This window comes from Solanum lycopersicum, chromosome 9 (genome assembly GCF_036512215.1).
Source record: "Solanum lycopersicum chromosome 9, SLM_r2.1".
Lineage (NCBI taxonomy): Eukaryota > Viridiplantae > Streptophyta > Magnoliopsida > Solanales > Solanaceae > Solanum > Solanum lycopersicum.
The window spans coordinates 58641987-58657420 of NC_090808.1; the positions used below are offsets into that span (position 1 = coordinate 58641987).

Below are 15434 nucleotides of genomic sequence, written 5' to 3' on the forward strand. Positions count from 1 at the left end.
GGGCGTCTCCCGTCCTTTCTGTTTGTAACGGGTCCGATTCAAGGCATTCAACAAATCTCCACCTTGACTTGAATTCTCCGAACAGATTCTTCAGACGCACTATGATAGTGCCAGGCCTCCCCCTCTTCCTCAGAGTTGCCCCGCAGGGCAATTAACAGCTTCTGATGTTGAGCAAGTCCAAACAGTGTTGAAACTTGCTCTGTGGAACCGGCTTTGTGAACATATCAGCAGGATTATCAGCAGTTCCTACTTTCTTCACCTTGATTCTCTTCTCACTTCTCAGAAAATGATATCTTACGTCAATATGCTTGGTTCTCTCATGATGGACTTGATCCTTGGCTAGACAAATTGCGCTCAAACTGTCACAATACACCGTAGCCTGATCATGATGCAGACCAAGATCACTAACCAGCCCTTTCAACCAAATCCCTTCTTTTGCCGCCTATGTCAAGGCCATGTACTCCGCTTCCGTAGTAGACAAAGTCACTGTAGGTTGCAAAGTTGCCTTTCAACTGACGACAGATCCTCCAAGGGTAAACATATAGCCAGTCATCGATCTTCTTGTGTCAACATCTCCAGCATAGTCTGAATCAGAATAGCCAGTAACCAAGCACTGAGTATCACCTCCATAAATGAGACCAACGTCAGATGTACCTCTAAGGTACCGGAAAATTCTCTTCACAGCCTGCCAATGTTCTCTCCCTGGTTGTCCCAAGAATCTGCTCACTACACTGACTGCATGTGCTAAATCTGGCCTTGTACAGACCATAGCATACATCAAACTTCCTACGGCACTGGCATAAGGGACTCGTGACATATACTCCTTCTCTTCTTCTGACTGTGGAGCGAACATGGCAGTGAGGTGGATATTGGCAGCACTGGGGTTATCAATAGGCTTAGATGAAGACATGCCAAACCTCGCCAAGACCTTCTGAATGTAGCTTCTCTGTGACAAGAAAAGTTTCCTTCTCTCTCTGTCTCTAATGATCTCCATCCCTAGAATCTTCCGAGCAGCTCCCAGATCCTTCATCTCAAACTCAGCACTAAGTAAACCCTTCAGCTTCTGAATGTCATACTTCTTCTTTGCAGCTATCAGCATATCATCTACATAAAGCACCAGATAGATGAACGAATCATCCTTGAGCCTATTGTAGTAGACACAACAATCATATGAGCTCCGAGTATAGCCCAACTTCGCCATATAGCTGTCAAACCTTTTGTACCACTGCCTTGGAGACTGCTTAAGTCCATATAAGGACTTCTTCAACTTGCAGACGTGATTTTCCTTCCCTGGAACTTGGAAACCATCCGGCTGAGTCATGTATATCTCTTCCTCCAACTCTCCATGTAGAAACGCTGTCTTCACATCAAGTTGTTCAAGCTCCAGATTCTGATGTGTAACTATAGCTAGTAACACTCCGATGGAAGTATGTCTGACCACTGGTGAGAAGATCTCATTGTAGTCCACTCCCTCTCTTTGGTTGAAACCTCTGGCAACAACCCTGGCTTTATACTTGACTCCTTCTGCTGCTGATATCCCTTCCTTCTTCTTGAAAACCCATTTGCAATCCGAAGGCTGTATGACCAGATCCCATGTCTGATTCTTGTGTAGGGACTCCATCTCATCTCCCATAGCAGCAAACCATTTTTCAGAATCAGGACTTAAAATGGCTTCTTTGTAAGTAGACGGCTCAGATGTATCTACCTCTTCAGCAACCTGCAGTGCATAACCCACCATATCCTCAAAACCATACCTCGTAGGTGGCCGAACTCCAACCCTCCTTCGATCTTGAGCTATACTCTGATGGATATCTGATGGCATAGATTCTGGAATATCAATTTCTATCTGTGGCTCTTGATCCTCCTCTTCAGGTTCCTTTAAATCGCTCTCGTTCTGAATGACTTGAAACTCCACCTGTTTATCAAGACTCCCAGTTTCTGACGTAGTTGTAGGCTTCACAATGGTTCTAAGCAGAGAACTTTCATCAAAGACAACGTTCCTGCTCATAATAACCCTCTTTTCTGCTGGAGACCAGATTCTGAAACCTTTCACTCCATCTCCGTAGCCCACAAATACTCCCTTTTTAGCTCTTGGTTCTAACTTACCTTCACTGACGTGATAGTAAGCCGTACAACCAAAAGCTTTCAGATTTGAATAATCAGCAGCTTTTCCTGACCACATCTCCATAGGTGTCTTGCACTGTATGCCTGTATGTGGTCCGCGGTTAATCAAGTAGCAAGCTGTACTAACCGCTTCTGCCCAGAATCTTCTATCTAGCCCAGCATTAGAGAGCATGCACCTTGCTCTCTCCAGAAGTGTTTGATTCATCCGCTCAGCTACACCGTTCTGCTGTGGTGTATTTCTGACTGTACGATGTCGAGCAATCCCTTCATCCTTACAGAATTGATCAAATTCAGACCAACAGAATTCCAGCCCATTATCAGTTCGCAACCTCTTGATCTTCTTCCCTGTTTGATTTTCCATCAAAATTTTCCACTCCTTGAACTTCTGGAAAGCTTCACTTTTATGCTTCATCATGTACACCCAAGTCATCCTTGAGTAGTCATCAATAATGGACACAAAAAATCTGCAGCCTCCCAAAGACTCAACACGGCATGGACCCCAGCAATCAGAATGGATATAATCAAGTGTGCCTTTTGTTCTATGAATGGCCTTTGGAAACTTGTTGCGATGTAGTTTTCCAAAAACACAATGTTCACAAAACTCTAAGCTCTTAACCTTATGACCAGCAAGAAAATCCTCCTTTGACAGAATTTGCATCCCTCTTTCACCCATATGACCAAGTCTCATGTGCCATAACTTAGTCATATCCTTCTGGTGAACTTCTGACGATGCAACATGGGCTGAACCTTTAACCGTGGAACCTTGTACAAAAAACAAAGTACCACGCATGACACCTTTCAGAATCAAATTTGAACCCTTCCAGACCCGCAAGACTCCATCTTTTCCCGACCAGCTGAATCCTTTGCTGTCCAAAAGACTGAGAGATATCAGATTTTTCGTCATCAATGGAACGTGCCTGACCTCGTTCAATGTGCAGAAGCTACCGTCATGTGTCCTTATCTTGATCGAGCCTGTCCCAACCACCTTGCAGACAGAACTGTTGGCCATCGAGATGCTGCCTCCGTCTACCTGCTCATAAGTCGTGAACCACTCTCTCCTAGGACAGATGTGATAGGATGCCCCAGAATCGAGAACCCACACATCTGAATGATGAGTGTGCTCATCCGCAACTAGGGCAATATCTTCTTCAGAATTGGTGTCTTCTTCAGCAACAGCAGCAGACACTGATTGTTTTTCCGATTGCTTCTTCTTCTTCGGACAATCAAATTTCCAATGTCCCTTCTCCTTGCAGTAATTACAAACATCATCCGGCTTTGCACCCTTCGACATCGGCTTATTTTTCTTTCCGCCGTTTTTCCTTCCCTTTCCGCTACTGGTGAACAGACCGGAAGGCTGTATGTCCGTACTTGTGCCGTTAGCCTTATGCCGTAATTCCCTGCTATGAAGGGCCGATCTGACTTCTTCCAGTGACACATTATCTTTCCCAACAATGAACGATTGAACAAAATTCTCAAACGACATTGGGAGAGATACTAACAGAATCAGGGCAGCATCTTCATCCTCGATCTTCACATCGATATTACGCAATTCTAATAACAAAGTATTCAATTGCTCTAAGTGTTCCCTGAGTTGTGTACCTTCAGCCATTCGTAAACCGAATAGACGTTGTTTCAGAAGCATCTTGTTGGTTAGAGATTTTGTCATGTACAAACTCTCCAGCTTCAACCACAGACCAGCAGCAGTCTCTTCATCCGAGACCTCCGTGATGACGTCATCCGTGAGACACAGTATGATCGTCGAGTGCGCCTTTTCCTCCAGAATCGCCATCTCAGGAGTAACGACGGCGTTCTTGTCTTTCGACAACGGCGCCCAGAAGCCTTGCTGTTTCAACAAAGCCCGCATCTTGATCTGCCATAAACTGAAATTGTTCCTCCCTGTGAATTTGTCGATTTTCACGTTCAAAGCAGACATCTCGAATTCTCCAAGAACACCGACTAATCGAGAGGCTCTGATACCAATTTGTTGTGCGGAATTCGAGATAATACGAGAAAATATAAACGCAAAAAATAAGACAACAGATTTACGTGGTTCACCAATAAATTGGCTACGTCCACGGGAAGAGAGGGAGCAGTTTTATTATGGAGAAGCAAAAACAGAATTACAAAAAATAGGGTTTGCCATAGCGTCTATATATATATATATAGTGCTAAGCTACGCCCTAACAGGCTTGGGCCCAACATACAGAATTGACAGAAAATTAAGGGCCCAATACAACAACATTGTATACCGTCGGGCCGGGGGCGTCTCCCGTCCTTTCTGTTTGTAACGGGTCCGATTCAAGGCATTCAACAGAAACATGAAAGAATTCTGAAATAATCCAAAACATATTCGGTGAAATCCCACTAATTAGATTGGGAAAGATAAAGTGTATCAAATTAAAATTAAATCACGATAAGCATGCCTTATCAAACATAAGTGAGTGAGTTATATTTTTATTTAAAAATTAACAATTTTAATTCTTAAAAGGAGCAACCAACATTAATATCAAGTTCAACTATATTTAATTAAGGCATGAGGTGTCTCTCTAAAACCCACTTCTTATTTGATTTGATTCAAATAGAAAAGATAAAAATACAGAAAAGATATAAATTACTTTGTGATTAGCAATTTAAAGTTGATTAATAAATAGTAAGTATTTTAAGAAATGCTTGTTTCCTTCATAATCTAAGATAAGTTGGTTGATCTGGGGATTCCTTTATTCTAGAGATATTAAAGATACTACAATATTAATATTGTGAGACATATTCTAGATACTATATTGGCATATAAATAAGGGAACTTACATATCAATGAGCGAAATCCTCTTTTATGGATGCATCTAAAAACCTATATATAGGCAAATGGAAAATCATTAGAATATAAAATTTTCATTTGCTCTAAACACATATTTTATTTTCTTGTATCTGCAGAAAAATGGCTCAACATTATAACTTGTCCTCCATTTTATTGCTTGCATTTATCTACATTATGCATGACCACATGATAACTACTACAAGTGCACATCACATTCTACAGAACCCTAGTTTCTCAAAGCTAGAGAGACCTAGTTTCTCAAAACCTGAGACCCCTAGTTTATCAAATCCCCGATACCCTTCTTTCTCTAAGACACCAACCCCTAGTTTCTCAAAATCCAATACTCCTGCTATCTCAAATTCCGGCACCCCTAGTTTTTTCAAAGCCCGAAACATCTAGTTTCTTAAAGCATGATACCCCTAGTGTCTCAAAGTCTAAGACTCCTAGTTTCAGAAAGCCTTGAGATACCTAGTTTCTTAAAGCCCGAAACCCCTTCATCATCAAATCCCCAAACCCCAAATTTCTCAAGGCCTAAGACCCCAACTTTCTCAAAACCCGAGACACCTTCTTTCTCAAAGCCAGAGACCCCTACCCCTAGTTTCTCAAAGACCGAAACCCCTAGTCTTTCAAAGCATAAGACCCTTAGTTTCCTTACGCTCAAGAAACACAGTTTCTCAAAGCCTAATACCCCTAGTTTCCCAAGGACCGAGACCCCTAGTTTCTCAAAGCCTGAGAACCCTTCTTTCTGAAATTCCCAAACCTCTAGTTCCTCAAAGACGGAGACCCATGCTTTCTCAATTCCATGTAAACCTTCTTTCTCAAAGCCCGAGACCCATTCTTTCTCAAAATTCAAGACTCCTTCTTTCTCAAATCCTGAGACCCCTAGTTTCTCAAAGACCGAGAATCCTAGTTTTTCAAAGCCCGAGACCCCTAGTTTCTCAAAGCCCAAGACCCCTATATTTTCAATGCCCCAAACATCTTGATTTTCAATGCCCCAATCCCCTTCTATGTCAAATCCTTAGACCCTTTCTTTCTCAAAGCCTCATATCCCTACTGTGTCAAAGTTAAAATTTTTAAAACTTTCTAAACCAATTTTGCAAATTTCTTTGTGATTAACAATAGTATTTGACATGTGCCATGTCTAGTGCTGGCTTATGGATGACTTCTATCACATATGAGTGAATCGAAAATATATTAGATATGAGGGGATAAAATATTAGACTCATTGTTATTTAATGTAAATAAAGAAATGGGATGAATAATGGATAATATTATAATCCACATTTTATCTACTTATATATTGTACGAGAATGAAATTTGCTATCAAATAAAATGAGTCACTTCTTTTTTCAGATTTTATTTTGATAATTTAGTTTAAGTTAATTTTTCTCATAACTATATTTGATGTTTGCTTCTTTTTAGTCATGTATAAATGCGATAGTTTCTAATCTTGGTACACTGTTGTTGTTAATATGATTGCAGGTATTAAAATTGAAATAAACTAGAAAATAAGTTTCATTATATACTCTAATTATTTGGTATTAACTTACTTTAAAAGAAAATAATAAGATCAAACAATAGACCAAAAAACAGGAGGAAATCACCTAAACGAACCTTTCTAGCTCCCAAAATGTCAAAAATAATAAATGGTTTCGACTAGATATTTAACTCAACGATTTGGTCGCTAAAACCTATCTTCCGTCGCTAAAAATGTGCTTCAACAACCTTTAAAACATCTTTTTTGACCCTCGAATCATTTGAAACCCTATCAACAAGATCCAATAGTGCTAAGTCATCATTAAAATGTTTTTTGAACAAATGAAATCGTCGAAATTTCATTAAAAATGGTATGACCAAAATACCCTCTCTGACCCCATTTAGGCAAAAAATTTAACTTTTTCTCTAAATACCCTAATCACAACCTAAGGTATCGAGACTCTAACTTTCCACCCTAATAAGAAAAACTCAATGTTCCGGACCCAATATTAAAGCACAATCTTATGCTTAGATTTCATAATGTTGACAAAAATCAACTATCTTAATATAATTCAACTCAATGGCTCAAATCCAATAAAATCTCACCCGAATATCCGCGACAATACAAATCATTCGCGCAACACATACTAATATAAAAAATTAAAGGGAAGGGCAAAATGGTTAAAGCACAAATAAAATTATTTTCTTATTAAATGGGACATTACAAGCCTATAGGCTCTATAGCGTTAACTAAGGAAAACATTTATGAGGTATACAGTGTAGTAAAAAAATTGTAAGATGAAAATGTCTAGATCGCATCCAACAAATTCAAATTTTCATATGCACAAGGCAAATTTTAGATGTTTTAACATGAACGAATACGTAAATGCTTTACTGCACATGGAACATTAAAAGTTTCAAACATAATTACCTTACTCTAATCTTTCCAACTGAACTCCTTGAATGTAATGCATTATTAAGCCTGAATTTTGTTTTAAGGGTCTATCATACCATTTTCAAAATAATAAAAATAGACATATTTTTCGAACAATGCCCCAATATTTCAAAAAAAATTTACTATTGAACCCGAAGAAACAGCGCAAACTTAATTCTCACCTTAATCAAATTTATAGGCATGTTTTCTCCAGTTCGGTCATTTAAGTTATAAACATTAGAAAGAATAATAAATTCTTGTTTAACAAAATTTAAAGTTACTATCCTCATTAACAAACAGTTATTATCCTTATTCAAAAACGAAAAAAAAGTTAAAAGTTTATTATTTCTCATTTCAGGCTATGTAGGTAGCCCTTTTAAAATGTGATAATTTTTATTCAAAATACAAAATTTGTTTATTTACTTTACTACGTACACTTGATTCTCATCACCTCGATGAGATAAGTTTGTTAATTTATTTTACTACGCACATTTGATTCGCATCACCTCGATGAGATTTTCAAACAAGCCTATTGGGTTTGTTATTCGTTTAAAAAAGCTCCATCTTTCAATTAGTAGTGATCTAATTCATGTTTAGCATGCTGTTAAGGTAACAATTAATAGGTTTGATTGATTTCTTTCAAAAATAAAGTTTTGTTAATTCACATTTTTTTGCTTTGTAAGCTGCGCACACCTCGTTCTCATCATAACGATGAGTTAAGTTGGTAGTCCTTTTTAATTGTAGTGTTTTTTATTTAAAATACAAATATTATTCATTTATTTTACTATGCAAAGTTGATTCTCGTCACCTTATTGAGATACACATGCAACTAGGGGTGCATATCGGTCGTTTCGGTTCGGTTTTGAACATTATCGATTTTGCTTATCGGTTATCGGTTTGTAGACTAGCTAAACCGTTAAAGAACCATTAAGTTATCGGTTAATCGGTTATCGACCCTTATCGGTTCGATTATCGAGTTAACCTTTAACATATCACACATTTTTTAAAAATAAAAATCACATGAAGAACAGGCAAAAGGTCCTGCAACGGTGCAACTAAAGTGACAGCATACTAATTACTAAAGCATACTAAAGTGACAGAATACTAGCAAACACTTTGACACTGCCTTTCTTTTACTTGCTAAAGCACAAAGTCACACAATAAAACACAAACAAAACAGTACATGATTCAATATTCATCACAACCTTTTTATACATGAGACAAGTCCTTGAAAGATCACAAAAATGAGTTCACAGTAAGGCTATCTCTATCAGTATGCATTTATGCTCACCCAACTCTCAGTACAACACAACATTTTCTACTAGAAAACACTCGACACAACAGCCACAACAGTCAACAAATCCCCAACAGCTCACACAGGCCCAATCAAATTTCAAAAATTCAAAATAGCAGTCACACAAATTGAAAATTTAGTCCAAACATAGTACTAATATTTCACATTCAAGTAAACAAAATAATAGCTAGTAATCAATTCTTGCGGGTTAACGATTCTGGTTTCTTGTTTTCAAACAACGTTTAACATGATTTCTTAAGGAGGCAGTTCCATTATAGTGCGAATGGTAATAAGCAACACGACCACAATGAATACATTTCACTGTCCACGATCCATCTTCTTTTTCTTCAAGTTTTTCATAATGATTCCAAATAGGTGATCGAGCATTAGAACCATGAAGTTGAGGCATGATGAAATCTGAACAAAGAAACAGAGAAAGCATTAGATATTTTAATGATTAAAATGAAAGATAAGTCAAGATAAAGTGATAAACTGATACAAAACACCAAATTCTACTGGGAGCTTTGCACAAATATTTGTATCAACCATAATAACATACTCATTAGTCATCAGAAAAGAGAAGTCAATCATAAATCATGCATAAAGACAAGATAATAAATAACACATGTATGATGTAATATAAGAGACCACCTCAATATTAAGACATCTACCTTCCTTTTCCTTTAGTAGAGTTAGTGAAGGAAACCTCCAATTTTACATGTCATCAATGCAAAGTTCGTTTCCATGTTTTGCCAAATCTAAAGACAAATATAACAAGTCAAGGCTCAAGACTTAAAAAATAAAAATATAGAATAAACTATTCACAGTTTTACATCAATGAGGTTCTTTTTTTACCTTCTTCAAGTTGCTCAAGAAAATCCAAATCTTCCTCAATACTTATGGGTTGTGGCTCACTTCGAAGCCAATCTTGAAGGCACACTAGAGCTTGTACCAATTTAGGAGTTAATGAACTCCTAAACGAATCAAGTATGTGTCCTCCAGTACTAAAAGCACATTCAGACGCCACATTTGAAACGGGAATAGACAACACATCTCGAGCCATCTCAAAAAGAATTGGAAATCTAGGGGAGTTAACTTTCCACCAAAGCAACACATCAAAATCTGATTTTCCAACTTCAATTTCTTCATCAAGATACTTAACTAATTCTAACTTTGAACTTGCTCCTCCTTTTTCAGATGTATATTTTTGTAATTCCTCAAAAAAATTTCTAAATTCTCCTCCAGACCTTGAATCAGAAGTATCCACCTCAGTTGAAGAAAATTGGCCATTTTTATCAAAATCAACAGGCTTTGTATACTCATTAAACAAAGATTCCATGTATGTTCGCACAACGATTTCTAAAGCAGCCCCTTTTTCTCCAAACATCTTCCTAAGTGCAAAGCCAAGAGTGATAAATTTGTAACGAGGATCCAAAACACATGGTATAAAAACCATTTTATTCATTTTTTCAGTATCACCCCAATATTTATCAAATTTCTCCTTCATATTTTCCGCCATTTTAGCCAAAACATGATCCATTTGATATCAATTGATTCAAGTAAATACCAACTTGACAAATTTCAAGAAAATGATGATTTGATGTAACATATCGTGATCCAGATATCTTCAAAGTAAGATTAAAAAACATTTCAAGAAATTTTGTGATTCGCTTTACGCCCTCCAAATCACTACTCAAAAGTGTACCTGTAGAATTTTGATTCACCATATCAACAAACTTAAGATGTAGTGTCAAGCCAATATCACGATCGGCGTACTCTACAATTGCACCTTCATATTCAATTACCCGCTTCAACATCATGTAGGTTGAATTCCACCTTGTAGGAACATCCAAGCATAAAGACTTTTTAGCAAGATTTTCATCTTCACAACATTCTTGAAACTTTTTCCTCCTAGCAGGAGATTGTCTGATGTATCTCATTGCTTGCCTAACTCGTTCAAACTTTTTCCACCTAGCAGGAGATTGTCTGATGTATCTCATTGCTTGCCTAACTCGTTCAATAGATACATTTGCTTCTTTTGTACCGTCTTGAACAATAAGATTTACAATGTGAGCCATACACTTTATATGAAGGTGACTACCACCCATTAGGTTGGTCCCCCATTTAGTTAATTGCTTAGAACACTCAGTTATTGCCACACTATTTGAACCAGCATTATCAACTGTAACAGTGAAAATGTGATGCAATCCCCACTCTTGTAAGCACTTACTAATAGACTTTCCAAGATCTTCACCTCTATGACTAGTGATTGGACAAAAATTGATAATTTTTTTATGCAAAGTCCAATTTTTTTATCAATCCAATGAGCAGTAATGACCATATAATTAATTCTTTGTATGGAAGTCCAAGTATCAGTGGTTAAAGACACCCTTTGTTTTGTTCCCTTAAAAATAGCCATCAATTTGTGTTTTTCTTCATCAAAAAGATTAAAACAATCACGAGTCACAGTGTAAGGAATGTGGAAACAAGGTTGTGCTACTTTCATAAATTGTTTAAAACCTTCTTTTTCAAGAAATCTAAAAGGAAGTTCATCAATAATTACCATACGACACAAGGCCTTTCTACACTCTTCCTGATCAAATTTCCATGGAACAACAACTACATCACCCTTGTTACCACCTATCATTGGTTGAAATGCTAATCTTGATTGTCTAATATCAATGTTATAAGGCATCTTAGGGCATTTGGATATATGAGTAAGCATTGACGTCATACCATGTTCTTTTGTATCAGCAAAATACTCTTTCTTACAGTAGTTGCAAACACCCTTTTCATTTCTATCAGAATCAGTTTTACGAGAAAAATGATCTCACGCACGAGATCTTTTTTCCTCCCTTTCTTTACTTGAGACTCAACAATTTGACTTTGATTTATTGCATTTGAATTAGAAGCTCCACTTTCACCAACAACCTTATCAGTTATGACATTTTCAGCCATGATACTTTCACCAAAAACTGCGAAAAAATATGCCATAATCGTTTATTGAATATTTTTTATAAGATCTAGATGAAGCAATGAATTATTGAAGCCTTGAAGGAACTAAAAAAAGAGTAAGTAGCTTTATTCAAGCAAAAACTACCAAGTACAATCAGTTGGCTAATTAGAGTTGTTTTGCGAAAGGACATAGGATTTTTTGACACAGAACTGAATATTGGTGAAATTATGCATGGAATTTTGACTGATGTGTCACAAATCCAAGAAGTAATGGGATAAAAGGTACATTTTTTGCCCATTGCTAAGTGCTAAGTGATAAGTTTTCACTTTTTATAGTGAAATAAACTGTGTAAGCATTCCCACTATACAATGGCTAATTTATAATCCAGACAAAACTTACACCAAATACCAGCAAAATTATTTGAAAATTGGAGAGGAGCAGATAAAGGATTTATGTCGACATTACAGCAAATTAATTAGTAGGGTACTCAGACAACTCGTAGCACCCAAAACAAGTCAAGTTAGTCGTTGGAACGAATAGCCTTGGGCCATCATACATGCGGAAACTGAGAAGAAGGTCATGAAATGATGATAAATGGAACGAAATCAACGAATACAGAAATTACAGCTTGACTCTTGAGGACTGAGATGTCATTATTAGTCGTTACCTTGTGAGACGTGAGTTCCGTCCTCGCCCGAGTGACTAGAGAGTAGTTGTCGCCTCGCCGGACGCCTGAGTTACTCGTTGGTTAGTCGTCGCCGACTCGCCTCACCGGAGTTTGGAAATTGGAGAAACTTTGGAGAGAGCGGCGGGAAATTGAGAAGAAGCCAGAAGGTTTCTACTTCCTAACCTAATTGTGATAGAAAATTAGAAATTAGGGGGGAAAAGTCGGGTAATTGGGTACCCGGGATATTTCCTTCCCAAACCCGTCACTTGAACCGTTAATCCAATTAAAAGAGATAGTGAACCGGTCCCCGAACAAATTAACCAATAGCCCGACCCGTTAACCCAATAAACCGAAAATCGATTCGAATTAATGGTTTTACCCGTTTTTTGCACAGGCCTACATGCAGACCTTTTAGTTTTGTTATTCCTTAAAACAATAAAATTTAAAATATAAACAAAGACTCAATCTTTGAATTAGTAGTCATCTAATTCATGTTTAACATACTATTTAGGTAACCTTTAAGAGGTGTAATCGATTTCTTTCAAAAACACGAAAGAGAAAGGAAGCACAAAAAAATTATAGAATAAGGAAAGTGTTAAAATGAGTTCAACTAAAATATGAGATGAAACATGAAAGAATATTGAAATCCATACATATCCGGTGAAATCCCGCTAATAAGATTTGGAGAGGATAGAGTTTATGCTGACACTATCACTACATCGTGGAGAAAAAAAGTAGTTGTAATAGCAATTTACTAATAATAATATTATATATTTTGTATAGCATTGATCACAATTTCTAAGTATTCATATTTAAATTTAATAGTTTCTCCAAAACAAATTAACTTATCAATAATTACTTCAATATTTTTAGAAATAAAAATACACTACTTAATTCAAGTTAAAATTAAAACACAATATTTAGTTTAACATGCCTTATCAAATATGAGTGAGTTAGTTTTATAGTTTTATTCTAAAAATATTTATTCAAATATTTAATGATTATAGTTCTTAAAAGGGGGAACCAACATTACTGTCAAGTTCGACTATATTTGATTAAGGCATGAGGTGTCTCTCTAATACCCACTTCTTATTTCATTTTATTCAAAGAGAAAAGATACAAATATAGAAAAGACATATAAATTATTTTTTTATTAACAATATAAAGGTGATGAATAAATAATAAGTATTTTAAGAAATGTTTGTTTCCATCATAATCTAAGATAAGTTAGTGATTTGGGAATTCCTTTATTCTAGAGATATTAAAGATACTACAATATTAATATCGTAAGACAAATTCTAGATACTATAATACTGGCACACAAGTAGGTCAACTAACATATTAATGAGTGAAATCCTCCTTTATGGATGCATCTACAACCTATATATATAGACAAATAGAAAACTATTAGAATATAAAATTTTCATTTGCTCTAAACAAATACTTTGTCAAAGCTTCTTCTGTCTAAAGAAAAATGGCTCAACATAACTACATGTCCTCAATCTTATTGCTTGCATTTATCTACTTCATGCATGACAACATGATAACTACTACAAGTGCACGTCATATTCTACAGACCTCTAGTTTCTCAAAGCCTGAAACACCTAGTTTCTCAAAGCCCGAGACTTTCTCTTTCTCAAAGCCACAGAAACCTTCTTTCTCAAAGCCCAAAACCACTAGTCTTTCAAAGCCCGAGACCCCTACTTTCTCTAAGCCCAAGATCCCTAGTTTCACAAAGCCCAAGACCCCTAGTTTTTCAAAGCACCAAACCCCTAGTTCCTCAAAGTCAGAGACCCCTTCTTTTTCAAAGCCAGAAAAACCATCTTTGTCAAAGCCGGAGATCCCTTCTTTCTCAAAGCCACAGAAACCTTCTTTCTCAAAGCCCGAGACCCCTTCTTTCTCAAAACCCGAGACTCCTACTTTCACAAAGCCTAAGACACCTAGTTTCTTAAAGCCTGATACCCCTAGTTTCTCAAAGCCCGAGATTCCTTCTTTCTCAAATCCCCATACTCCTACTTCCTCAAAGCCGGAGATCCCTTCTTTCTCAAAGCCAGAGAAACCTTCTTTTTCAAAGCCAGAGACCCCTAGTTTTTCAAAGCCCGAAATACCTTCTTTCTCAAAACCCAAGACCCTTTTTTTCTCAAAGCCCGAGACTCCTAGTTTTTCAAAGCCCCAGACCCCTAGTTTATCAAAGCCCCTAGCCGCTAGCTTTTCAAAGACCCAAACTCCAAGCTTTTCAAAGCCCCAATCCCCTTCGATCTCAAATCCCTAGACCTTTTCTTTCCCAAAGCCTGACATCCCTACTGTGTCACAGTTAAAAATTCAAAAACTTTCTAAACCAATTTTGTGAACTTATTAGTAATTAACTATTACATTTTTCATGTGCCATGACTAGTGAAGGATAATGGACGAGTTATATCGCATATCGGTGAATCGAAAATATATTACATATGAGTGGATAAAATATCGACTTATTGTTGTTTGATGCGAATAAACGAATGGATTGGATGATGGATAATATTATAATCACGTTTTATCTACTTTTATATTGTACAAGAATGAAATTTGCTATCAAATAAAATGAGTCACTTTCTTTTTCAACTCTTATTTTGATAATTTAGTTTAAGTTGATTTTTCCTCATAACTATCTTCGATGTCTGCTTCTTTTTTATTCATGTACAGATGCGATAGTTTCTAATTTTCGTACACAATTGTTGATAGTATAATTATAGATGCTAAAACTGAAGTAAACTAGAAAATAAGTTACGTTATATATACTCTAATTATTTGGTAGTAACTTACTTCTAAAAGTAATAATAAGAGCACACAATGGCCAAAAAGACGGGAGGAAATCACATTAAACGAACATTTCTAGCTCCCAAAATGTCAAAATTAAGAAATGGTTTCGATTTAATATTTAACTCAATGATTTGGTCGCTAAAACCCATTTTCCATCGCTACAAAAATGCTTCAGCAACCTTTAGGTGTTTGACCCTCGAATTTCATTTAGAACCAAAAAGTTATCACTAAACATTTTTTCTAAAAAAATTTAAATCATCGACTTTCACTAAAAAATGTTATGACCAAAAAATCCCCTCTGAACCCATTTAGGCAAAAAAATTCAACTTTTTACCTGAATACCCTAATCACAACCTAAGGTATCGAGAC

The 15434-nt window shown here is 36.5% G+C and overlaps 1 protein-coding gene across 1 annotated transcript; it reads left to right on the forward strand.

The window, feature by feature from the left end:
- Positions 1–13740: 13740 nt before the first annotated feature.
- LOC104649330 (protein PELPK1-like) lies at positions 13741–14538 on the forward strand. Its single transcript, XM_010328226.1, has one exon. It carries the CDS (start codon positions 13741–13743, stop codon positions 14536–14538), a length of 798 nt encoding a protein of 265 aa, XP_010326528.1.
- The last annotated feature ends 896 nt before the right edge of the window (positions 14539–15434 follow it).

What these genes read in the sequence shown, in the direction of transcription:
- LOC104649330 (XM_010328226.1), top strand. Translation starts at nt 13,741, where the DNA reads ATGGCTCAACATAACTACATGTCCTCAATCTTATTGCTTGCATTTATC.